Source organism: Lasioglossum baleicum, unplaced genomic scaffold (genome assembly GCF_051020765.1).
Source record: "Lasioglossum baleicum unplaced genomic scaffold, iyLasBale1 scaffold1092, whole genome shotgun sequence".
Taxonomy (NCBI): Eukaryota; Metazoa; Arthropoda; class Insecta; order Hymenoptera; family Halictidae; genus Lasioglossum; species Lasioglossum baleicum.
The window spans coordinates 1-27,235 of NW_027470151.1; the positions used below are offsets into that span (position 1 = coordinate 1).

Sequence of the window (27,235 nt, forward strand, 5' to 3'; positions counted from 1 at the left end):
AAGAATTAATATCATATATAAAATTATACGATTTTTACATTTTACGATAGTTTAATTAGCTATTTACTTCATTTTATTAACAAATTAGTAACGATATGTAATATTTAATAAAAAGTTGAAATGATATTTTGTTAAAAAAATTAACGATTCGTATAATTATATATGTTTATTTTATGCTTCCTATATATTTTATTATTTTCTACGAAAAGTGTAAATATATTTTTACATAGTTTAAATATCAGTATTAAAAATTTATCACTCGATTCAAATATTCAAGTATTCGTTCGAGTATTTTAATATAATAACACGTTAAGGGCTAATACCTGGTTTCAATTACGGTGTGTTTTCGCTATACGTCGATTATAAACATAACCTTATAAATAGATGGTATAGAACGTGTTTTAAATAAGACTAACGTACAATGTCAAAGAAAGGCAAAGTAAAAGTCTACAATATAAAGAAAAAACAAATATCAGAAACAAGAATAATTACAGATTTACAATCGAAATATGATACTGTAAGTTTTAATTTCCTTTCCCAAATTTATAAACATGTTTCTATAAAGGTTATATGTTTACAGATCGATGAAACGAAAGCAACAAAATTTACAGATTTCCCGCTTTCGCCAAAAACATTAAAAGGCTTGGCAGAAAATAATTATTTTGAAATGACTGATATTCAAAGACAAAGTATAGGACTTGCATTGCGTGGGAATGATATCTTAGGAGCAGCAAAAACTGGGAGTGGAAAAACCTTAGCATTTCTTATACCAGTACATAATTTAACCCAATTCGTGTAATAATAAATGTAATAAAATAATTTACAACAAATTTGTAAATTTTGAATTGTTTAAGGTTTTAGAGATATTATATTGTAAACAGTGGACAAGATTAGATGGACTTGGCGCACTTGTAATTACACCAACCAGAGAACTTGCTTATCAAATATATGAAACATTAAGAAAAGTTGGACAACATCATGATATTTCTGCTGGTCTTATTATTGGTGGAAAAGATTTAAAATTTGAAAGAAGACGTATGGATCAATGCAATGTTATTATATGTACCCCTGGTCGTTTGTTGCAACATATGGATGAAAATCCATTATTTAATTGTATAAATATGCAGGTAAATAAATATAGAAATCCAAATAAATTATTATTGTATGATATATATCTTTTTCTTATAGAGTGTACTTCACTTTTTTTTCTTATAGAGGACAAAATTTTTTAATTTGAAACTCCAGTACCTTTTGAATTAATCTTGTGTTATTAAAATTATGTTTTCACTTGCTTTTAGTGATAAACATACATTTTTGTTCACTTTTAAAATTTTTTAAAAAACTTATCTGTTTTTATAAACTTATATCTTATAAGAAATCATTCTCCTTTCTTTATTGTATTAAAGTCCTATTTTCATATTATTAAGTAATTTTCATATTATTAAGTAATATGAAAATCAAAAAATTAACAAAAATTGGCTTATATATTTCTTACATGGTCTTTATCAGAGGAGTAGCAATGAATTTATTTGGAAATTATAGGTATTAGTATTAGATGAAGCTGATAGATGTTTAGATATGGGTTTTGAACAAACTATGAATTCTATTATCGAAAATCTACCTTCAAAACGACAAACCCTTTTATTCTCTGCAACACAAACAAAGTATGTATATTTAAAAATAAATAAAATATAATCTTTCATTGTTTTGATCAGATTATGTCCATGTTACATTTGAACAGATCTGTAAGAGATTTAGGTAGGCTAAGTTTGAAAGATCCTATGTACGTGTCGGTTCATGAGCATGCTATATATACCACACCTGAAGCACTTCAACAAAGTTATGTTGTTTGTACTTTAGAAGATAAAATATCAATGTTATGGTCATTTATAAGGAATCATTTAAAACAAAAGATTATTATATTCTTTTCCAGTTGTAAACAGGTATCATTTAATATAATAATATTTAATATAACTGTTTTCATTTAAAAACCCAAAGTAATCATGATATTCGTTATTTTTTAGGTAAAATATATATATGAAGCGTTTTGTCGATTAAGACCTGGCATAAGTTTATTAGCACTTTATGGAACTTTACATCAACTTCGAAGGATGGAAATTTATGAAACTTTTTGTAAAAAACAATTCGCAGTCTTATTTGCTACTGATATTGCTGCTCGTGGATTAGGTATAGTAGAAAACTATTTATTCGTGTGAATATTACAAAAATTTGGAAACTTTATTCAATGATTATAGTTCTAATAAATTTTAGATTTCCCTGCTGTGAATTGGGTTGTACAAATGGATTGCCCTGAAGATGTAAATGCATATATACATCGTGCTGGTAGAACAGCTCGATTTCAACGAGATGGAGAATGCTTATTAGTTCTATTACCTTCTGAAGAAAAAATGGTGGAGAAACTTAAAGAACGAAAAATTCCAATATCAATGATACAGTAATTTAAAATTATTTTTTAAATAAATTATATTCATAATATTTTATATGTATATATGTATATTTAAATAAATAAGTAATATTCATTTAGAATTAATCCAAACAAATTACAATCTCCGCAACGTAAATTAGAAGCACTATTGGCAAGAGATGTTTCATTGAAAGAAAGTGCTCAGAGAGCATTTGTAACATATATAAAATCAGTCTTCTTAATGAAAGATAAAGAAATTTTCAATATTCATGCATTAAATACTGATTCATTTGCAAGGTAAAGCTCTACAAATTTGTGTAATAATTAAATTGGTATATATAATTATTGTTTCATTATGTTGCGATTGACTTGTATATTTAGATCCTTAGGTTTAGCTATACCTCCAAGAATTCGATTCCTTCAAAGAATGGAACAAAAACGACAACCATCTAATAAATTTATTGAAGGAACAAAACAATTAACTGTCGATAGTGGCTTAAATCACGATAGAAATGAAGTAAATATTAATGACTGTAAAGACAACGAAGAACGAGGAATTACATCTGAAACAATGAACCCAAATGATTTTACACTTGGTATAGAAATGAATATCAAATTTTATTAAATTATATACTCTTTTTATATTTATTTGATACAGTAATCATTTTCTTTTCCTACATAGATGATAGTGATAACAGTGATATATTAACTGTAAAACGAAAAAATATAGACCTTGATGATATACCAATTTCTGTCAATGAAAAAGAAAACGAAGGTTTAAGCAAAAAAAAGCAGTTACAAAAGCTGCAATAGCTAAAAAAATTCTTCGAAAAAAAATAGTACCAAATAAAAAGATTAATTTTGATGATGAAGGAGAGGTTGACTGATTTGTTTTATATTTATTAGAATTTTAATACATACATATATAATTATAACATATTCTTTTTTATAGGAGTTAGTAAATCCCACTAAAGTTAAAATCTCAGACTTAGCTAAACAATATGAAAATGAAGACGATTCTGGAATAAACATAGAAATAGCTAAGCAGGTATTGCGTGAAGAAGATAAGTTTGATAAACAACGCTTTAAAGAAAAAATAAAAGAAAAACATAAAGAAGAAAAACGAAAATTAAAAGTTTATAAAAGAAAAGTAGATGAAGAAGGTAATCAAGATAAAATTGAAGATACTGAAGACAATTCTGCTAGCGATGATGAATGTAATGGTCCAGATTTGTCTTGGTTACCTGATCCAGATAAAATTTATGGCAAGCACGAAGAAAGCTATAAAGGAATTTCAGATACTTTGAATATACAGGAAAGTGAAGAGGAAAGCCAAATACATAGGTGTGCATTTTAATATTGGACATTCAAAACATTATATCTACAAAAATATATTTATTTTATTTTTAGCATTATTTTCATCTTTGGTAATTATATTTTTGTTACAGACCATCTAAAAAGAAACTAATAACACAAGATGAATATAAAAAGAAAAAGAAGAAACAAAGAGCATCTCTTGAAATGGATAATGTAAATTTAAAAGCAGATGAGGAACTAGCATTACAACTTTTACAAAATTAGATTATTATACATAGATCAAAATTTTAATATTTTATATTCTATGATACAATGTTGTTAATAATATTAAATGTCTGCTATCTAAATATCTTGTCACTGAGATAAAATAAATAAAATCCACTAGTATATTTTACTATAAATTATTTCTTCAATGATTTACCATTACGATAGAACTGTTAAGTATATGTATAAACACTATATAATTGCAAGAAAATATTTTTAATGAGATGCAAATAAAAAGATTTACATCTCAAACACGTCCTTGTAAGAGTAATTACAATATTTAATTTCTATTGATACTAGCACTTATAATATATATTTTACAAAATTTAACTTTTAATAATTCCATGTATGATACCATTTTATATTACATAAAATATTACTATATTACAAGTATCAAATTTGTCACTTTACTTAAAAACTGCTTTGTATAATTTTGTGCGATTTACACAATTGTAGAGAATTTCTTTTAAACAAAAAATATGGTTATTGCTATCAATGATATTCTAACATTGTACCAAGCAATGTAATATCCTTACTAAAAAGCAAAATTGAATACATACGTACATTTCTACATTATAATGTTAGTTTTTAATATGATACATTTTATCAGTCTTAATTAGATGCTATTTTAATATGTTTCATTATAGTATCAATAACTTCTCTACTTGTAGCTTCTCCACCAAGATCACGAGTATGGATACCTTGGTTAATAGTTTTATTAATGGCATTCTGAATTAAAATAGCATGATGCTTATGTCCAAGATGACGTAACATATCAACGGCAGCATTTAACATTGCAATAGGATTGGCAATATTCTTTCCAGCAATACCTGTGCCAGTATTTCGAGTACCTGGTTCAAACACTGTATAATGATCACCATAATTTTTACCTGCTAATAATCCAGCCCCACCTAACAAACCACATACTACATTTGATACAATTGCTCCATATAAATTGGTTGTTAATACAATATCAAATTGATGTGGATTGGAAACCAATTGCATACAAGTATTATCAATAATCATATCATTATGAGTAATATCTGGGTAATCTTTTGCAACTTTCCTTGATATTTCTAAAAACAATCCATCAGAAAGCTTCATTATATTTGCTTATGAACTGTGGTAACTTTTTTTCTTCCATTTCGCTTAGCATATTCAAATGCATATCTTGCTACACGTTCAGAATTAGTGCTTGTAATAACCTTCATACTTTCTACCACACCCTTTGCACTTTCATGCTCTAACATAGCATATTCTCCCTCTGTATTTTGTCTAACAATAACAATATCAATATTTTTATGTCGAGAATTTACGCCTGGATATGACACACAATGTAGAACATTTACATAAAGATCTAATTCATTTCGAAGAGCAACATTTCGAGAAAGTACACCAGCTTCTGTACTACGAGTTTCAATGTTTCCTTTTAATGCTACACCATTTCTACGAATTGAAGTAATAGCATAATCTAAATCCACATTATCATTTGCATTTGGATCAATGTCTACATCTTCAAAATCTACTGGTACACCTGCATAACTGAAAACCTATAAGAAATTTAACATAAAATTACATAAGAATGTTTTCATTAGCATATTATTTAAAAATATAATAGAACATTTACTATGAAAATCTAAAAAAACAAGTGAGCAATGACATACTCAAAGGTCATATTCTTCATTAAAAGTATATAAATGATGTTGATATACCTCTTTTACATAGGTCATTAATTCTGGACCAATTCCAGCACCAGGGAGAAGAGTAACTGTATGCCGTCCGCCGTAATGAGCTTTTGGTATAGGCATTACTTTTTTAATAGTTGGAGTTTTATGCTGTATTTCAAAAGCAGAAATTGAAGCACATCTATGGATTTGGGGTACAACAGTTTTTGGACGTAAATATTTAACAATGGATCGGGCAGCCATTTTGAAGAATATTCTGTAAAATAATTACAAAAAATAATTAAATTTTAATATCAATTATTTAATGTGAATAAAATAAATAGTTTTACCACATACTGTGACTTTATTCTATTTTAACAATACCTTGAAAGTCCTTGCCAACCCAAATTTTCAGCGCCGTTTAAACTATAACTTTTGTAGAATAGAAAACTAATATTAAAATTTTAAATAGTGCCATCTACCAGCATTAGTACAATACTCTTTTTTGATATTAGTAAGTAAATATTTTTCAATATTTTTTATTTACATAAATAAGATTATAATTAAAATTAATTAATTGCTTGGTTAAATTATGTTTCAAAAAAGATCATTTTTAAAAATAATTATACTGTATTAGAAAACATCTTTCCAATTATAAATTAAAAAATTTTATATTTTATTTTAGTAAAGAACTTAAATAATAAAATAAAAATTATTAAGCAAGTAATATTTAAAAAAAAAGTTCAACGTACAAATACTTTGAATTGATTGGTTACAACATCTAAAAAGAAACCGTTGTTTATAATACAAATATATTATATTTTAATGCTATTGTATTAATTACAAAGTTGGTTTTTATTTTTCTAATTAATTAATATCTGTAGACTAATGTTAATAATTTTAAGTACATCGTAAAAATTAAATTTTTAATAGTAAAGAATAATAAATTTGTAAAATCCTTTACAGATTATCTGTTGGTTACCCTGTTATTTTTCGCGGCAACGCGGTAACAAGACGCTAAAGTGCCAGAAAGCCCGCCGTATCATACGTAGTTGCGTCTTTGTGTAACTTGTCGTTACCTTTTAAGTAAGTACCATAATGAAAAATTACAATCAGATAGTTATATATATAATTCTAACAAAATTTAATATGAATTCATATCATTTATTACCAAGTCTTTATATAAATTGGTAAGTAAACTCTTTAACTGCTTCCCGGCTGTTGCATTTTGCACTGTGTTCATTTCTCTTAGCGTCTTTAAAGCTTCTTTCATACAAAATTATTTAATATATATGGATATGTTATACTGTAATAATTTTTTTAAAGATGTCTTTTTTATGAGGTCAATATTTTAAATTTAATCACGTATTTGTATTGAAGCTATATTTTCACATTACAACTTCTCTTTTTTTGTTCTTTAGTTTAAAACTTTTACTTTGTTATTCTTTATCATGTTTTATATGTATTTACAGTATTAAAAAAGAATGAGCAAAGGAAAGGAATCATCACCCGCAGAAACTGCAGGAGGTGAAGAATTTAGCGTTGAAAAAGTTTTGGATAGAAGAATAGTTAAAGGAAAGGTATGTAATTTAAAATATATATTCAGTTTTTTATTTATGCTCATTAAAATAGTTATTTACTAATTTTTTTCAATAATTTAGGTTGAATATTTTCTAAAATGGAAAGGATATTCTAATGAAGAAAATACGTGGGAGCCAGAAGAAAATCTTGATTGTCCAGATTTAATTGCACAGTTTGAGGAACAACGCAAGAAAAAAGAAGCAGCTGTGACTGGTAAACGACACGAAGATAAAGAACAAAAAAAACGGAAAGGTTCAGGTGGACTTTTGCCGACAAGTTCCAAGAAAAAAATGACGGAAGAAAAAAAACTTGAAGGTCTTCAAAATATTGACACTAAATAATTTATTTAAAGAATATATAACATGACTTTACTTTTGCATTTCAATTATATCTAGGTTTTGACAGAAATTTGGAACCCGAACGAATTATTGGTGCAACTGATTCAAGTGGAGAATTGATGTTTTTAATGAAGTGGAAAGGGACAGATGATGCTGATCTAGTTCCTGCTCGAATAGCAAATGAAAAATGTCCACAAATCGTGATAAAATTTTATGAAGAACGATTGACGTGGCATAGCCCAGCTCATGACGAAGAAAGTTCAACAAAAGCTGATGCAGAGTAACGTTCAGACTTCCGGTATGTGAAAAACAATGTATAAAACATAATTTTTTTCTTAGTTGAATACTCACTAGACAAGAAAACATTCATCTGCAGGATATAAAATTATTCTATTATTGGTATACTGAAGGTTGTGAAAAACAATGTAAGTCATTATTAGATAATTAACGATTTATATTTTAATCAATTACATAAAAAAATTAATCTTAAAAACATAGAAATGGATTTAGTTAATTTTTTTGATTTGGCAGAAGTACTTCCGCTGTAATGTCAAAACAAAAAAGAAACTCGATATGTTTCTATGTTTTTGAGATCAATTTTTTTTTTTTTTATAGAATTGATGAAACTACAAATCGTTAATTATCTAATAATGACTTACATTGTTTTTCACAAACTTCAGTATAATAATAATATAATAATTTTATATATTATAGATAAATGTTTTCTTATCTTATGAGTATTCAATTACAAAAAAGTGATGTTTTAGTATATAAGTAAATATGTAGTTTATTAATTTGTATGAAGTATCAAATTAAAGATTCATTTCTAAAAACAATCCATCAGAAAGCTTCATTATATTTGCTTTATGAACTGTGATAACCTTTTTTCTTCCACTGCGCTTAGCATACACAAATGCATATCTTGCTACACGTTCAGAATTAGTGCTTGTAATAACCTTCATACTTTCTACCACACCCTTTGCATTTTAATGCTCTAACATAGCATATTCTCCCTCTGTATTTTGTCTAACAATAACAATATCAATATCCATATTTTTATGTCGTCAATTTACACCTGGAATGACACACAATGTAGGACATTTACATAAAGATCTAATTCATTTCGAAGAGCAACATTTCGAGAAAGTCACACCAGCTTCTGTACTACGAGTTTCAATGTTTCCTTTTAATGCTACACCATTTCTACGAATTGAAGTAATAGTATAATTTAAATCCACATTATCATTTGCATTTGGATCAATGTCTACATCTTCAAAATCTACTGGTACACCTGCATAACTGAAAACCTATAAGAAATGTACAATAAAATTACATAAGAATGTTTTCATTAGCATGTTATTAAAAAATATAATAGAACATTTACTATAAAAATCTAATAAAACAAGTGCGCAATGACATACTCAAAGGTCATTTTCTTTATTAACCCTTTGCACTCGGCGATTTTTTAGCTACAGAAGAGTAGAAACTTACAGATTTTCTGCCATAAAACTGACGTTATTTTTTTGAGTGCTATACAAAGAATGGTGTAATAATTAACACATACAATTATTCGATTCCGATTTTTCGCGTATTGTTATATCATCTTAAATTTGGTAAATTAATTAATACAGGTCTTCGAAATTTCATGGTGCCTGCCAGTCGCCACTCGAGTACAAAGGGTTAAAAGTATCCAAATGATGTTTATATACCTCTTTTACATAGGTCATTAATTCTGAACCAATTCCAGCACCAAGGAGAAGAGTAACTATCGTCCCCCTTAATGAGCTTTTGGTATAGGCATTACTTTTTTAATAGTTGGAGTTTTATGCTGTATTTCAAAAGCAGAAATTGAAGCACATCTATGGATTTGGGGAACAACAGTTTTTGGACGTAAATATTTCATAATGAATCGGGCAGCCATTTTGAAGAATATTCTGTAAAATAATTACAAAAAATAATTAAATTTTAATATTAATTATTTAATGTGAATAAAATAAATAGTTTTACCACATACCGTGACTTTATTCTATTCTAACAATACCTTGAAAGTCCTTGCCAACCAAAATTTTCAGCGCCGTTTAAACTATAATTTTTGTAGAATAGAAAACAAATATTAAAATTTTAAATAGTGCCAACTACCAGCATTACTACAATACTCTTTTTTGATATTAGTAAGCAAATATTTTTCAATATTTGTTATTCACCATATAAAATTAATAAGAGTATATATAAAATTAAAATCAAAATTAATTAATTGCTTGGTTAGATTATGTTTTAAAAAAGATAATTTTTAAAAATAATTATACTGTATTAGATACCTGTAGTAGATCTGTATTAGGAAGCATTTTTTCAATTATGATTTAAGAAATTTTATATTTTATCTCAGTGAAGAACTTAAATAATAAAATAAAAATTATTAAGTAAGTAATATTCAAAAAAAAAGTTTAACGTACAAATGCTTTGAATTGATTAATTACAACATCTAAAGAGAAACCGTTGTTTATGATACAAATATATTATATTTTAATGCTATTGTATTAATTACAAAGTTCGTTTTAATTTTTCTAATTAATTAATATCTGTGGACTAATGTTAACAATTTTAACTATATCGGAAAAATTAAATTTTTAATTCTAAGGAATAATAAATTTGTAAAATCCTTTACAGATTATCTGTTGGTCACCCTGCTATTTTTCGCGGCAACGCGGTAACAAGACGCTAAAGTGCCAGAAAACCCGCCGTGTAATACGTATTTGCGTCTTTGTGTTACTTGTCGTTACCTTTTAAGTAAGTACCATAATGAAAAATTACAATCGGATAGTTATATATATAATGCTAACAAAATTTAATATGAATTCATATCATTTATTACCAAATCTTTATATAAATTGGTAAGTAAACTCTTTAACTGCTTCCCGGCTGTTGCATTTTGCACTGTGTTCATTTCTCTTAGCGTCTTTAAAGCTTCTTTCATACAAAATTATTTAATATATCGATATGTTATACTGTAATAATTTTTCTAAAGATGTCTTTTTTATGAGGTCAATATTTTAAATTTAACTACGTATTTGTATTGAAGCTATATTTTCACATTACAACTTCTCTTTTTTTGTTCTTTAGTTTAAAACTTTTACTTTGTTATTCTTTATCATGTCATTATATGTATTTACAGTATTAAAAAAGAATGAGCAAAGGAAAGGAATCATCACCCGCAGAAACTGCAGGAGGTGAAGAATTTAGCGTTGAAAAAGTTTTGGATAGAAGAGTAGTTAAAGGAAAGGTATGTAATTTAAAATATATGTGCAGTTTTTTATTTATACTCATTAAAATAGTTATTTACTAATTTTTTACAATAATTTAGGTTGAATATTTTCTAAAATGGAAAGGATATTCTAATGAAGAAAATACGTGGGAGCCACAAGAAAATCTTGATTGTCCAGATTTAATTGCACAATTTGAAGAACAACGCAAGAAAAAAGAAGCAGCTGTGACTGGCAAACGACACGAAGATAAAGAACAAAAAAAACGAAAAGGTTCAGGTGGACTTTTGCCGACAAGTTCTAAGAAAAAAATGACGGAAGAAAAAAAACCTGAAGGTCTTTAACATTTTGATATTAAATAATTTATTTAAAGGATATATAACATGATCTTTACTTTTGCATTTTAATTATATTTAGGTTTTGACAGAAATTTGGAACCCGAACGAATTATTGGTGCAACGGATTCAAGTGGAGAATTGATGTTTTTAATGAAGTGGAAAGGAACAGATGATGCTGATCTAGTTCCTGCTCGAATAGCAAATGAAAAATGTCCACAAATTGTCATAAAATTTTATGAAGAACGATTGTCATGGCATAGCCCTGCTCATGACGATGAAAGTTCAACAAAAGCTGATGCAGAGTAGTGTTCAGACTTCCGGTATGTGACAAACAATGTATAAAACATAATTTTTTTCTTAGTTGAATACTCACTAAACAAGAAAACATTCATCTGCAGTATATAAAATTATTCTATTATTGGTATACTGAAGGTTGTGAAAAACAATGTAAGTCATTATTAGATAATTAACGATTTATATTTTTATCAATTACATAAAAAAATTAATCTCAAAAACATAGAAACGGATTTAGTTAATTTTTCTGCATTGGCAGAAGTATTTCCGCTATATTGTCAAAACAAAAACGGAACTCAGTATGTTTCTATGTTTTTGAGATTAATTTTTTTTTTTTATGGAATTGAAACTACAAATCGTTAATTATCTAATAATGACTTACATTGTTTTTCACAACCTTCAGTATAGTAATAATATAATAATTTTATATATTATAGATAAATGTTTTCTTATCTTATCAGTATTCAATTACAAAAAAGTGATGTTTTAGTATATAAGTAAATATGTAGTTTATTAATTTGTATGAAGTATCAAATTAAAGATTCATTTCTAAAAACAATCCATCAGAAAGCTTCATTATATTTGCTTTATGAACTGTGGTAACTTTTTTTTCTTCCATTTCGCTTAGCATATTCAAATGCATATCTTGCTACACGTTCAGAATTAGTGCTTGTAATAACCTTCATACTTTCTACCACACCCTTTGCATTTTAATGCTCTAACATAGCATATTCTCCCTCTGTATTTTGTCTAACAATAACAATATCAATATCCATATTTTTATGTCGTCAATTTACACCTGGAATGACACACAATGTAGGACATTTACATAAAGATCTAATTCATTTCGAAGAGCAACATTTCGAGAAAGTACACCAGCTTCTGTACTATGAGTTTCAATATTTCCTTTTAATGCTACACCATTTCTACGAATTGAAGTAATAGCATAATCTAAATCCATATTATCATTTGCATTTGGATCAATGTCTACATCTTCAAAATCTATTGGTACACCTGCATAACTGAAAACCTATAAGAAATGTACAATAAAATTACATAAGAATGTTTTCATTAGCATGTTATTAAAAAATATAACAGAACATTTACTATAAAAATTTAATAAAACAAGTGCGCAATGACATACTCAAAGGTCATTTTCTTTATTAAAAGTATATAAATGATGTTTATATACCTCTTTTACATAGGTCACTAATTCTGGACCAATTCCAGCACCAGGGAGAAGAGTAACTGTATGTCGTCCCTCGTAATGAGCTTTTGGTATAGGCATTACTTTTTTTAATATTTGGAGTTTTATGCTGTATTTCAAAAGCAGAAATTGGAGCACATCAATGGATTTGGGGTACCACAGTTCTTGGATGTAAATATTTAACAATGGATCGGGCAGACATTTTGACGAATATTCTGTAAAATAATTACAAAATATAATTAAATTTTAATATTAATTCTTTAATATGAATAAAATAAATAGTTTTACCACATACTGCGACTTTATTCTATTTCAACAATACCTTGAAAGTCCTTGCCAACCGAAATTTTCAGCGCCGTTTAAACTATAACTTTTGTAAAATAGGAAACAAATATTAAAATTTTAAATAGTGCCATCTACCAGCATTAGTACAATACTCTTTTTTGATATTAGTAAGCAAATATTTTTCAATATTTTTTATTTACATATATAAGAATAAAATTAAAATTAATTAATTGCTTGGTTAAATTATGTTTCAAAAAAGATCATTTTTAGAAATAATTATACTGTATTAGAAAACATCTTTTCAATTATAAATAAAAAAATTTTATATTTTATCTTAGTAAAGAACTTAAATAATAAAATAAAAATTATTAAGTAAGTAATATTTAAAAAAAAAGTTTAACGTACAAATATTTTGAATTGATTGGTTAGAACATCTAAAAAGAAACCGTTGTTTATAATACAAATATATTATATTTTAATGCTATTGTATTAATTACAAAGTTCGTTTTAATTTTTCTAATTAATTAATATCTGTGGACTAATGTTAACAATTTTAACTATATCGTAAAAATTAAATTTTTAATTCTAAGGAATAATAAATTTGTAAAATCCTTTACAGAATATCTGTTGGTCACCCTGTTATTTTTCGCGACAACGCGGTAACAAGACGCTAAAGTGCCAGAAAGCCCGCCGTATCATACGTAGTTGCGTCTTTGTGTAACTTGTCGTTACCTTTTAAGTAAGTACCACAATCAAAAATTACAATCAGATAGTTATACATATAATCCTAATAAAAATTAATATGAATTTATTACCAAATCTTTATATAAATTGGTAAGTAAACTCTTTAACTGCTTCCCGGCTGTTGCATTTTGCACTGTGTTCATTTCTCTTAGCGTCTTTAAAGCTTCTTTCATACAAAATTATTTAATATATCGATATGTTATATTGTAATAATTTTTCTATAGTTGTCTTTTTTATGAAGTCAATATTTTAAATTTAATCACGTATTTGTATTGAAGCTATATTTTCACATTACAACTTCTCTTTTTTTGTTCTTTAGTTTAAAACTTTTACTTTGTTATTCTTTATCATGTCATTATATGTATTTACAGTATTAAAAAAGAATGAGCAAAGGAAAGGAATCATCACCCGCAGAAACTGCAGGAGGTGAAGAATTTAGCGTTGAAAAAGTTTTGGATAGAAGAGTAGTTAAAGGAAAGGTATGTAATTTAAAATATATGTGCAGCTTTTTGTTTATACTCATTTAAATAGTTAATTACTAATTTTTTACAATAATTTAGGTTGAATATTTTCTAAAATGGAAAGGATATTCTAATGAAGAAAATACGTGGGAGCCAGAAGAAAATCTTGATTGTCCAGATTTAATTGCACAATTTGAAGAACAACGCAAGAAAAAAGAAGCAGCTGTGACTGGCAAACGACACGAAGATAAAGAACAAAAAAAACGAAAAGGTTCAGGTGGACTTTTGCCGACAAGTTCTAAGAAAAAAATGACGGAAGAAAAAAAACCTGAAGGTCTTTAACATTTTGATATTAAATAATTTATTTAAAGGATATATAACATGATCTTTACTTTTGCATTTTAATTATATTTAGGTTTTGACAGAAATTTGGAACCCGAACGAATTATTGGTGCTACGGATTCAAGTGGAGAACTGATGTTTTTAATGAAGTGGAAAGGGACAGATGATGCTGATCTAGTTCCTGCTCGAATAGCAAATGAAAAATGTCCACAAATCGTGATAAAATTTTATGAAGAACGATTGACATGGCATAGCCCTGCTCATGACGAAGAAAGTTCAACAAAAGCTGATGCAGAGTAGCGTTCAGACTTCCGATATGCGAAAAACAATGTATAAAACATAATTTTTTTCTTAGTTGAATACTCACTAGACAAGAAAACATTCATCTGCAGTATATAAAATTATTCTATTATTGGTATATTGAAGGTTGTGAAAAACAATGTAAGTCATTATTAGATAATTAACGATTTATATTTTTATCAATTACATAAAAAAATTAATCTTAAAAACATAGAAATGGATTTAGTTAATTTTTTTGATTTGGCAGAAGTACTTCCGCTATAATGTCAAAACAAAAAAGAAACTCCATATGTTTCTATGTTTTTGAGATCAATTTTTTTTTTTTTTATAGAATTGATGAAACTACAAATCGTTAATTATCTAATAATGACTTACATTGTTTTTCACAAACTTCAGTATAATAATAATATAATAATTTTATATATTATAGATAAATGTTTTCTTATCTTATGAGTATTCAATTACAAAAAAGTGATGTTTTAGTATATAAGTAAATATGTAGTTTATTAATTTGTATGAAGTATCAAATTAAAGATTCATTTTTTGGAATTTATAAATGTTTCATTCTTCTAAGATACATACTCAAGAATATAAGTTATAAAATTATTTTTATTTTTTAATTAATATTTAACTCTTTTTACATTTTTTCTTAAAGTTTTAGCTCCTCTTCGTTTATTTCTATTGAAAGAATTATTTAACTTCTGATGTCGCTTTGTTTCCCATTCTATTTGTTTATGACTTGCACCATCAGTATTAAATGTATCTGTTCCACCAGATTTACCTGTTTCTTTGCTATGCTCTTCTAATATTTCTGCAAATTTCTCCGCGGATACAAATATGTTACTATCAATTCCTTTTGAATTTTTATTCTGTTTATCTCGTTTTTTATCTTGTTTTTTTATCCATTTGTTTATATTTGATTCAGTTCTCTTACTCAAAATATTTTCAGTAACATCATCAATGTTTTCATCAATCTCTAAATCACTTACATCATCATCATCATCATTTATGTTCAAATCAATGTCACTCAAGTTTTGTAATTCATTATCTGAATCACTGTCTTCATCCAAATTTTTATTATAATCTAAATCATCGTGCATATCACTTGCTTCACTTTCAATGCTACTAGCATCATCAAAATTGTCCTCTTCTTTATTATCTATATAATAAATTTTTTATATATTAGCATGACAAGTTCAAAAATAAATTTTAAGTTGAAAAATAAAATGTATATTTGTATACCCTTTTTCTTTCTACCAGTTTGTAAGTCAGCAGCAATATCTAAATCTTCAAAATCTTTACCATCTGTTAATCTATTTAACATATCGTCAAATTCTTCACTATTAACACTTTCTACATCATCATCTTCTGCTTTAAATTTATGTTTAGATTCTTTTCTATTTTTTAAATATCGATATAAATATAATTCATCAACCGGGATACGTTCTTCTTTTTCATTAATGTATAATACACTGTCAACTGGAATACATCTAATACCTTTCGGTGTATATCCTGCACGTTGTGCTAAAGGATCATTTTTTTTCTGCATTTTCTTATTTTCTAACTTTTTTGGATTTTTGAAAACATAACGATCCAAAAAAACGCATTAAAGATAAATCTGCTAGTGGATCTCCTGTATAATCAATTGATTTTCCTAAAAGTACAAATAATATGTATTACTTTTTTAATATCAAATACGCATATATAATAACATTGTGTTATAAAGTACAATACCTTCAAGAATAGTATTTGCAAATAATGCAACACTTGGATGATAATGTTTAGATAATGTTATTAACTCTGTGTTTAAACCTTTAGTTATTCCAGCATAAGTAGGATTACGACAAAAGGGATCATATTCTTTCTGTGTATTAATATCAATCTTCATGCTATTTTCTATTTTAATTTCAGATTCTTTATTTACATTGTGTTCTGATATAACATTTGTTAATACAATAGAATCTTCTAATTCACGTTTATCGTCAGATAAATAAGAAATTTCAGAATTTAAAGAATTAACTTTAGATTTTGAATCTTCATTTTCAACTTTAATATAGTCTTGCGGTTTTAATAATAAAGTTTTTAATTCCTTATGAGTGTGTAAAATTTTGGATATTACATACAAAATAGCACAAGCCATGTTTGCTGGGAAATATAGTGCAACTTGTAAACTTCTTTTAATAAAAGAATATAAACGTTGTTTATTATAATCATTTTGAAGAATTCGGAACAGTAAATTAAGAAGTAATGCACGTTTATTTGCCACTCCAATTTGTGGATCTAATAATTTCCGATAAAAAGCAGAATAAAATCTATTTGATTGAACATCATTTTTACCTGTAATCTATACAAATGAAAAAAAAAAAGGATAAAGTCAAGTACTGTATAATGAACATATTATAATTGACATAATTACCTGATACAATAAATTGAGTGCATTTAAAGAAACATTCAAAGATCCAATATGTACAACTTTATATACAGAATCTATATGATCATTCAATATATTTGAATCTAATTTTGCAAATGGATATGCTCTGTTTACACCAGTTAAGATTGCTGCCATCATTCTGCAATCTGGTTCTCCTCTTTTTAAACAAGCTTTAAAGAAAGCAAAGTAAACTTCAATAAGTGTAGAAGCAATTTTCTCATCGTCGTTATTTAAAAGAAGTTGTGTTAATAAACATATTGCATAATATTGTGCACGTTGTGCTACATTTTTCCTAAATAACAATTTTTCAACTTCTCGTAGTACAACAAGTTTCATACTGGGATGTTCGTGTAACAATTTATTTAAACAAAATATAACTTTTGATCCTATTTTACTACTTGGATCTCCTATTTTGTTTACAATGAATTCTAATAATTTATGTTCTTGTTCACCATTTCCTATTAATAAATCTGTCATTACTGATATTGCAACTTCACGATTTGCATCTACTGTATCAGATGCAATGGTAGCTAAAGACATTACAAAACGTTCATATTGTTCACGTAATTGGTCTTCAAAATACCAATGAGCTATTAATTTTTTTCTAGATATGTGTGATTTAATAAATGTGTCATTAGACATAAATTTATCGACTTCATTTAAATTTTGTTCTTCAAATTTAAGCAATTTAAATTTAGGATGAAGAAGATCTAATAGAAACAAATCCTTTAAAGATTTTATTATCATATTGCATTGATTATGTTTTGCCACACGTACTTGATTTATGAGCATTGTAAGTCTAGCTAAATTATATTTTGGATTATCTTGCACTAACACAATGGCAGCTGCTACTTTATCAGAGGTTGTACCCTGCGTTAATGCTGTTTTTAACCATACTGTTTCTGAATCAGTATATTTCGATTGTTTTAATTGAAAAGCAGATGTTTCTGCATCCAGATACTTTTTTGCTTCGTCTTTTAAACTCAATATTTCTGCTTCAGATTTAGAATGTTTATATGGCTCCTCTCCTTTAGAATATTCTTCATACCATTTATCACTCTTCTCATTCATCTCTGTGAATCCCTTTTTCATTTTATTAAAAATTCTAATATTAATTAAACAATATGTTCACAAATATGAAAACAGTATATATTTTCTAAGAAAATATTTTTATTTCATGGTTAACCTTAATCACGTTAGTAAATTTACTATAATCTAAATTCTGATAATATATGATGGCCATAAATATTTATTAGGAATAACGATATTTAATAATATACACTCCGTTAATATTTGATCACAGTAATAAGAAAGTAAGAATGAGTTTTCGAATAAATACATGTGTATGCAACACAAATTCCATTAAATTGCCATATTAAACACACGTGACCACCGAAAGACTGTGAAGTGCTACACGATGCGCAAGAAATATAAAAGATCTCGCACTTGTGTCTCTTGCGGAACGCATAATGATTTACATACAACACTGCGCAATACTACAAGTATTTTGTATTAATATTCAAGTATTTAGTACTATCTATCATTGATGTACGTCTTTTTACCGTAGTAGAACCGAAATATTTTAAAGAATACTATTAAAAATGACTTTAAATACATTTTAAAGTACATTTATGTTCTTATCAGTAAAATATAAAAAATTGTGTTAAAATTAAAATTTACAGCAAAATGTACAAGAAATTTATTTATTAACATAACATTAATAGCTTATGAAAAAGATTTATTTATATATTTTAAAGCTGTACAAACTTTTTGATACATATTTTTATAAATGTATTCAATTTTATTTTATGTATCAAGCAGTTTGCATACTTTTTCTTCTTTTCACTTTATTGCCATCTGATATATTTTTAATTGTTCTTTTTTGTGAGGAAGTAGGACTAGTCTGTCCAGTTTGAAAATTCCCATTTTGTAACGATATATCTTCGTCTAATTGATCATGCAGAACAAGAGAGCTAAAATTAAAAGGTTCGAAACCTTCTGACAGTGTTTTTTCACGCAACATCCGTGCTTCCTTTTTTAATAATTGTTTATTTTTCTGTTTACTTTTATTTTTCTTTTTTTTTTTTAATTCGTGTTTCTTTAATGCAGTAATATCTGAATCGTTTTGTGTATTTCCATTTTCTTGTGTGTTATTTAATTGTTCTACATTAATTGAAATCTCTTTTATTTCTCCATTTATAGAAGTATTCTCTTTATTTTTCGTTTTTTTCATTGATCTAGAAAAAGAAGAAGAAAAAAAAAATGAAGAATATAAACAATTTCATACCACAATATAGTAAAATTTTAACACTACATTTTTCAGTTAACACTTACATGTTAAGTGGAATTCCAATTTGTACTGCTAATCTATTATATGCTGCTTTTGTATCTTTTGCAAATGATACATAGGCTCTGTATGTTTTAAGTACATTTCCAACATTATTCCAATTCCATGCTTGTGATAAATGATGTGGGTAAATAGTTCGTAATAATGAAAAGAAAAGGCAAATATACCTTTGTTTAACCTCTTTTCCTATTTCATTATTATCTGTTGTAACAATTTGTCCATTTTCAACTCTATACATATCAGATAATTTTTGAAACGTACTTATAGTATTTTTGTATAATTTTTTTTCCATTTTTATTCTTACATCAGTATGTTTCTTATCAGAATGAACTAATCGACTATTATTATAAAAAGTTGTTAAAAATTCAAGTGCGTATCCACGACGAAAAGACCTTACAGTACTATCGAAAGCAAAGTCCACCTATAAGAATAAATGTATATTGTTTGGAATCCTTTGCATCTTTACTAATATAAAAACTACAAATTTACCAATAAAGAAGCTAGGTGCCAGTTCCCCTCCCATTGTAATTGTAAAATACTTTTAAATAATAAAGGTGATAATACACAGTCTCTTCTTTTAAAAAATGCTGTCAAATTTTCTGCATAAATCTTACTTATTGCATCTGTTGATATATTAGCCTGCTGTATACACCTCACGAGAAATGTACAACATTCTGCTAATTTATCGCTCATTTCATGATAAACTGACGTGGTTCTTTCTCCTTTCTCAATTAAAGCCTTAAAAGTATACGTTTGAATTATGTAATAGATGTACAATTATACATTTATAATACAATTATACAATTACAATTACCTTTAATATTACTGTTAATAATTCTTCATCAACATTTTCTGTATCTTTGAATTTTTTAATTGCTGATAATATTTTTAAACAAGATCGAACTCGATCTTGTAGAGGTTTCTGATGAGGATCTTTAATACAATATTCCAACAATGTAAAAAGAGGAAGTAACATATCAAGTACAATTGCCATTGATGGAGCACATTCTAAATAAGTTTCTAATAAATCTATAACTCGAATTCTAAAATGAGTTAATGTTTGGGCTGATTTTTCTTGTTTTTTAGTTCGCGATTGACGATTTTCCCGAAGAATTCTAAATGCTGCTGCTAATGATTCATCTAATCGTCTTCCTTCTTCTTCATCAATGTTATCTACATTTATATCTTCATCATCAGTTTGAACAGAAGCATCACCCAATGCTTGCCTTACAGCCATTCGTAATCTATCAGTTACTGTTTCATCTTCATCTTCATCTTCATCTTCATCATCATCATCATCTTCATCTTCATCTTCTTCATCATTTTCATCTTCATCGCCATCTTCATTCGTTGATTCTTCATTTGAATCAAAGTCATTATCTGATGAAATTTCCATTTCATTATTAATATTCTCTTCATTACTTTTATCGTCAGAGTCGCTATCCGAATTTGATTCTGATTCTGATGAATTTTCTTCTTTCTCATTACTAAAACCATTTTTTGTTACAAGTGGTCCTTTATCATCTCTTACATCTAACACCTAGAAATAAAAATTTCAAAATATAATAGTCACTAATTTTCGAAGTACATTAATGACGTTTACATACCGCTAATATTTGATGTATAGCTGTTGGTGTAACATAAGGGCAAATATGTGGAAAAACACATCCTACCAATGATCGTAATAAATGACTATTTTTAGAATAGAAGGACAATAACAAATCAACAACTACTTCTACCCATTCAGGTTCATCATCTTGTTTTTTATTACTATTAGTTTTATGTTTCTTAGATTTTTTTAGTAGTCTTTCATAACAACTTTCTAGTTCATTTATGGCCATAATTGCCATTTGTGAATCTGAAAATAGTTGTAAACCCATGTGTAAATTCATTGTATGAAATACTGGTACAGCTTCTGTCTTCCTTGAATTATTTTCTAAATATTTAATTAAGCATATGACTTTTTCCCAAGATTTGTTTGCTTCGTTCCCTAATGAATTTCTTAATTTCAAAGTTTGATTTTTTAGATGCATGTCTAAAAAGTGAACTAATTCACTTAATATATTTCTTAAATCATTTAACCTTGGTAATTTATGATCTAGTGCATGATAAAATGTTTCCTTAAATTGTGCTATAAACAAAAATTTACAATTATAGAAATAGAAAATTTAATATATATAATAATATTAAGTATAAAAATAATAATTACGAGCGAGATCTACTCCAACATTTGGCATTTCACATAATCCATAAGTAAATAAAAACTTCAACTGATCTAATCTCCATTCTTTATCCACAAGTGTTTTAGGATGTCCCATTAATCTAATAAGATACAACAAATTAATTATATTTTATTTATAATTAATTATTTACACGCGCGCGCGCACACATACACACATACACGCACACACACACAATTGCATCACTTTATGAAATGTTAAATACCTTGTTAATAAATGTGCGGCATAAATTCTTTCAGCATTTGTCCAAAAAGATTCTACCTTGGTATTTAATTTGTTCCTAGGTATTGTATTTTCAATTATATCTCTGTATATTTTTGATACTTTCTTTATACCATCTAAGTTTAAATTTGCAGTAAGCATTTGAATTACTTTTATACCTGTTTTCTTCTCTATCATTAAATCACCTGGATACAGTATTAATTTCTTTAATACAGCAATTTTTATCTTTAATTTTGTATCATCACTATTTGTGGCTAATATTAACAAATATAAGACTTCTTTAAATCCAAGAAGTACTTCATCTTTATTACGATACTTGGATCCAGAACACTTTTTTAACATATGCTGCACATAATTTGGTGATAATAATGATGGAAGTATTGATTTATCTATAGTATTTGATAATATAAATTTGAGAATCTGTACAACTAAATATTCATCAGTTTTAGATGGTTTTGTAAATTTCTGATCTATGTGAGACCAAAAATCAATAATAAGGTCAATTGTTACTAAATTCTCACAGAATAATTTGAATATTGGATGATGACATGATATAATTCTGGGTAAGTCCTGAACATTAGTAATATGCAATTTATACATTTTTTTAATGAATAATTTGTAAAAATAGAATTATAAATAGTACATCATACTTACTAATAATACTTTCACTATATCATTCATAGTCTCCGTGGCAATAATATTTTCTGTGCCAAAATATTTTTTTGAAAATTCATTTATAAGCGATGGACATTTGTTTTTTATTACTAATAAAGCATAGAATGAATCTAATGTTTGTTTTGTCCATGGTTTACCAAATTCTTTTTCAATAACTGGCCAAACTGATTGTTCAATACATTCAGTATCAATTTGATTCACAAATTCAACAAGAAATGAAACACAAACAATTGATAAATAACTACGTTGTTTGCCTGCATCGATGAGATCTTGTACAATTTGTAGTTGTAATTCACAAGTATTATTTAAAAGTATTTTAGATCTTATTAATGTTCCATATGCTAATATGCGTCCCATATAAATATCACCATTTTCCTAAAATGTTACAGTTAATATTAAATATAAAATATTTAGTATTGCAATCTAACTCAACTTGATTTTCCTTACACTTTTACTATTACTGTTTACAGGATGTAATTCACTGTTAACTATAGATAAAAATTGTTCAACAGACGTTTCTGGATTCATTATTAAATAAACTGTCAAAGTTGTATAAAAACCTATTCGTGAAGATTTTTTTGATGAACCTAAACTTCGAATAAGTCTTTTTATAGCATATTTAAATTCTTGACTATTACTCTGTTCCTAAAATATTATATTTATAATTAATTTTTCGATTAAGAAAGTATAACCATTTCTCACACTACATAAATAATGTCTTATTTTGAGGTTATCTTTAAATAAACACTTACTGAATTTTGTTGAATTAAATACTTTAATAAGGCAATTCCACCGTGTATTCTTTCAGATTCTATTTCATTTTTCAAATTTGTAAAATAATCAAGAATTGTACAATCCATTTTATTTGTATTCTTCATTTCAGAGTCATTTGAAACAACCTCTACCATGTGCATAGTCTCATCTGCCATCTTGCTTTGTTTCAACTAAAAACTACGCTAATCTAATAAGTATCTAAATTAAAAATATATGAAAACAATTAAACGAATTAGTATTTTAATAGTCATATAATAATAGATATCTAAATGATAGAAATAATGGACTGAATGAAAAATTAAGAAGACATATTTCATTTTTGAATTACGCAGATTATTAGTTATTTTCCTTAAAAATTTCATACCTTTGTACAAAATTATTGAATCACTATTAATAAAAATTTGTAGTAATATTATGCAATTCAAGTACATAAATAAGTTATTTAAAAAAGAAAAAACGTATTATAGTTTAATTATTAAGGAATTGATAACAATAGTAATAGTAATTATGTTTTTTATTATAAACTTTCAATCATTTCATAAAATATTGTGAAAATTCACTAATACAAGCAACGATTCTAAATGAAGTATAGTTAGTTTGAACGATATAGTGAAGTCATAAAATCAGTCAAACGCTAAAGTACAAATGTTCCGATTTCCGAAACAGCAACTTAAGATATTTTAGAGAGATAAAGAGCTTGAGCGTCAATCAATGCCGTATGATGTCGATTTGAAATGGGTTCTTCCGTTACTGGATATTTGCTGATAATGGTTTACGAAGAGTTAACGTTCTTCTAAATGTTTGAAATGTTAAATAGAATTTGATGATAACAAATTGTTAACGAGTAGTAGTTAATGAATTAAGTTGAAATTGAAAGTTAATCAACAGTTTTTTTCTGTTTTACTGCTTGGCGTTAAATACCTACAGTTACAAACTGCAGACGGTCCTGAGTATCGGCAACATCAATGGTGTCATTTTGGCATCAATTGGGGCCACCTCTAGATACAATAATTTACGACATAACTATATTGCTCAAATCAACTATAAGTTTCTATAGATTCACGATTTTAAATTTTTTAGTGATTAGAAAAGTGCCATCTTGAACATAGTATCGCACTCAACCCGCGCGGTCCCGGTCAGTTTCGTGCATCCAATATGGCTGGACGAGGTGGTTACGAAGATTCAAGGCAAGTATAGGTTACAATTTTTCTCGTGTATAACAATTATTGAGATTTTCCAAAACAGAGCAAGGGTAATGTCTAATTGGTGCATCGAACTGGTGAATAAATGTTTTTTTCCTACAATAATTTTGCAAATTTAAGGTTAAGTGAGTTTCGATTAGAGTGCAGCCAAGCACCTTGCAGATATGGTACCTTCCACACGCGGCTTTATTTTGGCAGGCCAAACAATGGTGTATTTTAGTCGTAGTATTATTAACAAGGATATTAATTTAAAATTTATGCAATACATGCAATTTATTTGTTTAAAAATACTATTTCTTGCGACACACAAGAGTGATTGATTTCACATAATTCATTAAAATATATGCTTGAGAAAATTAGTGCCTAAATAAGTGTCAGTAGTGAAAATTTCTTCGTATCATTATACTTTTGTAATCTTCAAAAGTGAATACAAAGTATTTTGTAATTTTAAGAATATGAAATGATTACTTCATATCAATTCTAAAGTGCTTAGTGTTTTTTGCTATTTTTGATTAAATAAGGTTAAAGAATAATGAAATGTGAAAGTGGTATTTCATTTTCACGAAAATAATCGTTGTGTACAATTTGTATATAGTTCTGAACGTAAAATATTTATATAAAATAATATCTTATGTGATATAATTTATTTATGTATATAAATGTAAATTATTTTTGTACAGAGATTATGGAGGTACATATCGAAGTGGCAGAAAGCCATTACCAACTGAACCACCTTATACTGCATATGTAGGAAATTTGCCAAATGGGATTGTACAGGGAGATGTTGACAAGATCTTTAAAAAACTTAATGTTAAAGGAATCAGATTGGTTAAAGACAAAGACACTGATAGGTTTGTATAACTCTAATTAATTATATTAATTGCATAACTTCTATTATAAGTAACAAAATCTTTTTATGTTATACAATTTTTAAAATTATCTGACTCTTTATAGGTTTAAGGGTTTTTGTTATGTTGAATTTGAAGATTTGTCAGACCTAGAGGCAGCATTGGAAATGGATGGAGCAGTAGAAGTAGATAAAAGTATCATTAAAATAGATGTAGCAGAGAACAGAAGAAATGAACGAGGAGGTGGTTTTGACAGAAGAGGTCGTGGTGGTGGTGGCATTGGAGGAGGCTTTAGAGGAAGAGATGGTGGTCGTGGTGGATATGGTGATGATTTTAGAAGCAAATCTATGTATTCTAGTAAGCGTTATGCTTTGCATAACGTATATCTTAAACAATTGAAGTTTAATATTATAAACTAATTTAATTAATACAATAGTTTATTTTATTATAATATTTTGAAGTTTTCATAAATGTTATCTTAAATGATTATTTTACATAGAAAATAAACTTTTATACTGTAAACATATATTTGCATATATATATATATATATATATATATATATAAAAAGATTCATTACTACTATAAATTAAAATTCAATATAACAATAATGTGCAGGAGGTTATGTAAGTCAAGGTCAAGGCCAAGGCCAAGGTCATGGTCATGGTAGTAGACAAAGTAGTACATGGGACATGAAGGGTAATCGAGGTAACAGTAGTCAATTTAATGATGATGCAGGAGGTGGAAATCGAGAATGGTTGCATAATGCGCCGTCTAGATCATATGGCAATAGACCACCTCCGCGTGGAACTGGACCTGAAAGAAAACCATTTCATGACGAATCATATCATAAAGATCCACCACCAGGTTTGTTTGTATACAAACATTTTACAGAGATACATTACCTATGAAATGATAAAAAGTAATTTTAATGTTGTTATTACAGCTGAAGCAAGTGGAAGAAAACGTCTGGTATTAGCACCAAGAACAATTCAAGATCCTATAAATGCAATTGCAGAATCAAGTAAATCAAGTTCAATTTATGGTGGAGCAAAACCTCGGGACGAAAAAATTAATACTAATAATACTGACAAGTAAACACATTATCATTGCTAGTTTCTGATTCCCTAAATTTTAGGGAAAGGAACTTTCCCAACAAAAACATTTGGAAACCAATACAAGATCCCTTAGTTTCCTTAAGTGTAGTGGGGAGAATCTCTTCAGAGATGAAATTGTAATAATTTTTACTTACCCCTAAGGGGAGTCTTCCCCACAATAATGATAAAAAAGTGATTTAATGAGATTTTTAAGTTCTACGCATTTGGCATTTTTAATTAAGAAAATTTTTCATCTAGTGTCCTTTCCATTCATACTAATTTCTTAGTTAAAAAGATGTAATGTTAAATTGGGAATTTAAAGTAAAAGTCGTGTGCATCATGCATGCTCCAGTAATATTGGTTATGTGTAATTATATGTATATACATATGATCAATCGTATCACGTATGTATATTTATATATATGTGTGTGGGTGGGTGTGCGTGCGTGTGTGTGCATACGCGCGCGCGCGCGTATTTTATATATATACACGCGCGCGCGCGCGCGTGCACTTAAATTATATGTATATTATATATATATATATATATATATATATACACACACACACACACACACACACAC

At 27.2% G+C, this 27,235-nt stretch overlaps 7 protein-coding genes and 1 pseudogene across 7 annotated transcripts; 4 read left to right on the plus strand and 4 right to left on the minus strand.

Moving 5' to 3' along the window:
- The first annotated feature begins 421 nt into the window (after nucleotides 1-421).
- LOC143220493 (putative ATP-dependent RNA helicase DDX10) lies at nucleotides 422-4,006 on the plus strand. The gene is given in 13 exon segments (XM_076446129.1): nucleotides 422-517; nucleotides 581-772; nucleotides 855-1,127; nucleotides 1,543-1,664; nucleotides 1,742-1,943; nucleotides 2,025-2,187; nucleotides 2,272-2,455; nucleotides 2,546-2,722; nucleotides 2,807-3,021; nucleotides 3,108-3,215; nucleotides 3,218-3,303; nucleotides 3,378-3,769; nucleotides 3,874-4,006. Coding segments are annotated over 13 exon segments (2,343 nt in total).
- A 612-nt stretch (nucleotides 4,007-4,618) lies between these two features.
- Nucleotides 4,619-5,934, minus strand: LOC143220497 (isocitrate dehydrogenase [NAD] subunit gamma, mitochondrial-like). Its single transcript, XM_076446133.1, is given in 3 exon segments — nucleotides 4,619-5,118; nucleotides 5,121-5,556; nucleotides 5,719-5,934. Coding segments are annotated over 3 exon segments (1,152 nt in total).
- Nucleotides 5,935-7,154: 1,220 nt separating this feature from the next.
- Nucleotides 7,155-11,493, plus strand: LOC143220506 (uncharacterized). Its single transcript, XM_076446142.1, has 6 exons — nucleotides 7,155-7,250; nucleotides 7,332-7,566; nucleotides 7,647-7,869; nucleotides 10,773-10,869; nucleotides 10,951-11,185; nucleotides 11,267-11,493. Exons 1-6 carry the CDS (start codon nucleotides 7,155-7,157, stop codon nucleotides 11,491-11,493), a joined length of 1,113 nt encoding a protein of 370 aa, XP_076302257.1.
- A 523-nt stretch (nucleotides 11,494-12,016) lies between these two features.
- On the minus strand, nucleotides 12,017-13,860 carry LOC143220495 (isocitrate dehydrogenase [NAD] subunit gamma, mitochondrial-like; annotated as a pseudogene).
- Nucleotides 13,861-14,100: 240 nt separating this feature from the next.
- LOC143220494 (chromobox protein homolog 1-like) lies at nucleotides 14,101-14,820 on the plus strand. Its single transcript, XM_076446130.1, has 3 exons — nucleotides 14,101-14,196; nucleotides 14,278-14,512; nucleotides 14,594-14,820. The coding sequence occupies exons 1-3, from the start codon at nucleotides 14,101-14,103 to the stop codon at nucleotides 14,818-14,820; spliced, it is 558 nt and encodes a 185-aa protein (XP_076302245.1).
- Nucleotides 14,821-15,440: 620 nt separating this feature from the next.
- Nucleotides 15,441-18,343, minus strand: LOC143220504 (CCAAT/enhancer-binding protein zeta-like). The gene is given in 5 exon segments (XM_076446139.1): nucleotides 15,441-15,979; nucleotides 16,063-16,420; nucleotides 16,422-16,474; nucleotides 16,555-17,164; nucleotides 17,237-18,343. Coding segments are annotated over 5 exon segments (2,667 nt in total).
- A 721-nt stretch (nucleotides 18,344-19,064) lies between these two features.
- On the minus strand, nucleotides 19,065-23,664 carry Mybbp1a (MYB binding protein 1a). The gene is made up of 11 exons (XM_076446140.1): nucleotides 23,488-23,664; nucleotides 23,183-23,380; nucleotides 22,715-23,110; nucleotides 22,044-22,630; nucleotides 21,808-21,920; nucleotides 21,206-21,729; nucleotides 20,937-21,138; nucleotides 20,413-20,867; nucleotides 20,088-20,336; nucleotides 19,586-20,019; nucleotides 19,065-19,488 (listed from the first exon to the last, which is right to left on the minus strand). Exons 1-11 carry the CDS (start codon nucleotides 23,662-23,664, stop codon nucleotides 19,065-19,067), a joined length of 3,759 nt encoding a protein of 1,252 aa, XP_076302255.1.
- A 988-nt stretch (nucleotides 23,665-24,652) lies between these two features.
- LOC143220496 (eukaryotic translation initiation factor 4H-like) lies at nucleotides 24,653-26,655 on the plus strand. The gene is made up of 5 exons (XM_076446132.1): nucleotides 24,653-24,696; nucleotides 25,392-25,562; nucleotides 25,666-25,916; nucleotides 26,176-26,424; nucleotides 26,504-26,655. Exons 1-5 carry the CDS (start codon nucleotides 24,665-24,667, stop codon nucleotides 26,653-26,655), a joined length of 855 nt encoding a protein of 284 aa, XP_076302247.1. The 5' UTR covers nucleotides 24,653-24,664.
- The last annotated feature ends 580 nt before the right edge of the window (nucleotides 26,656-27,235 follow it).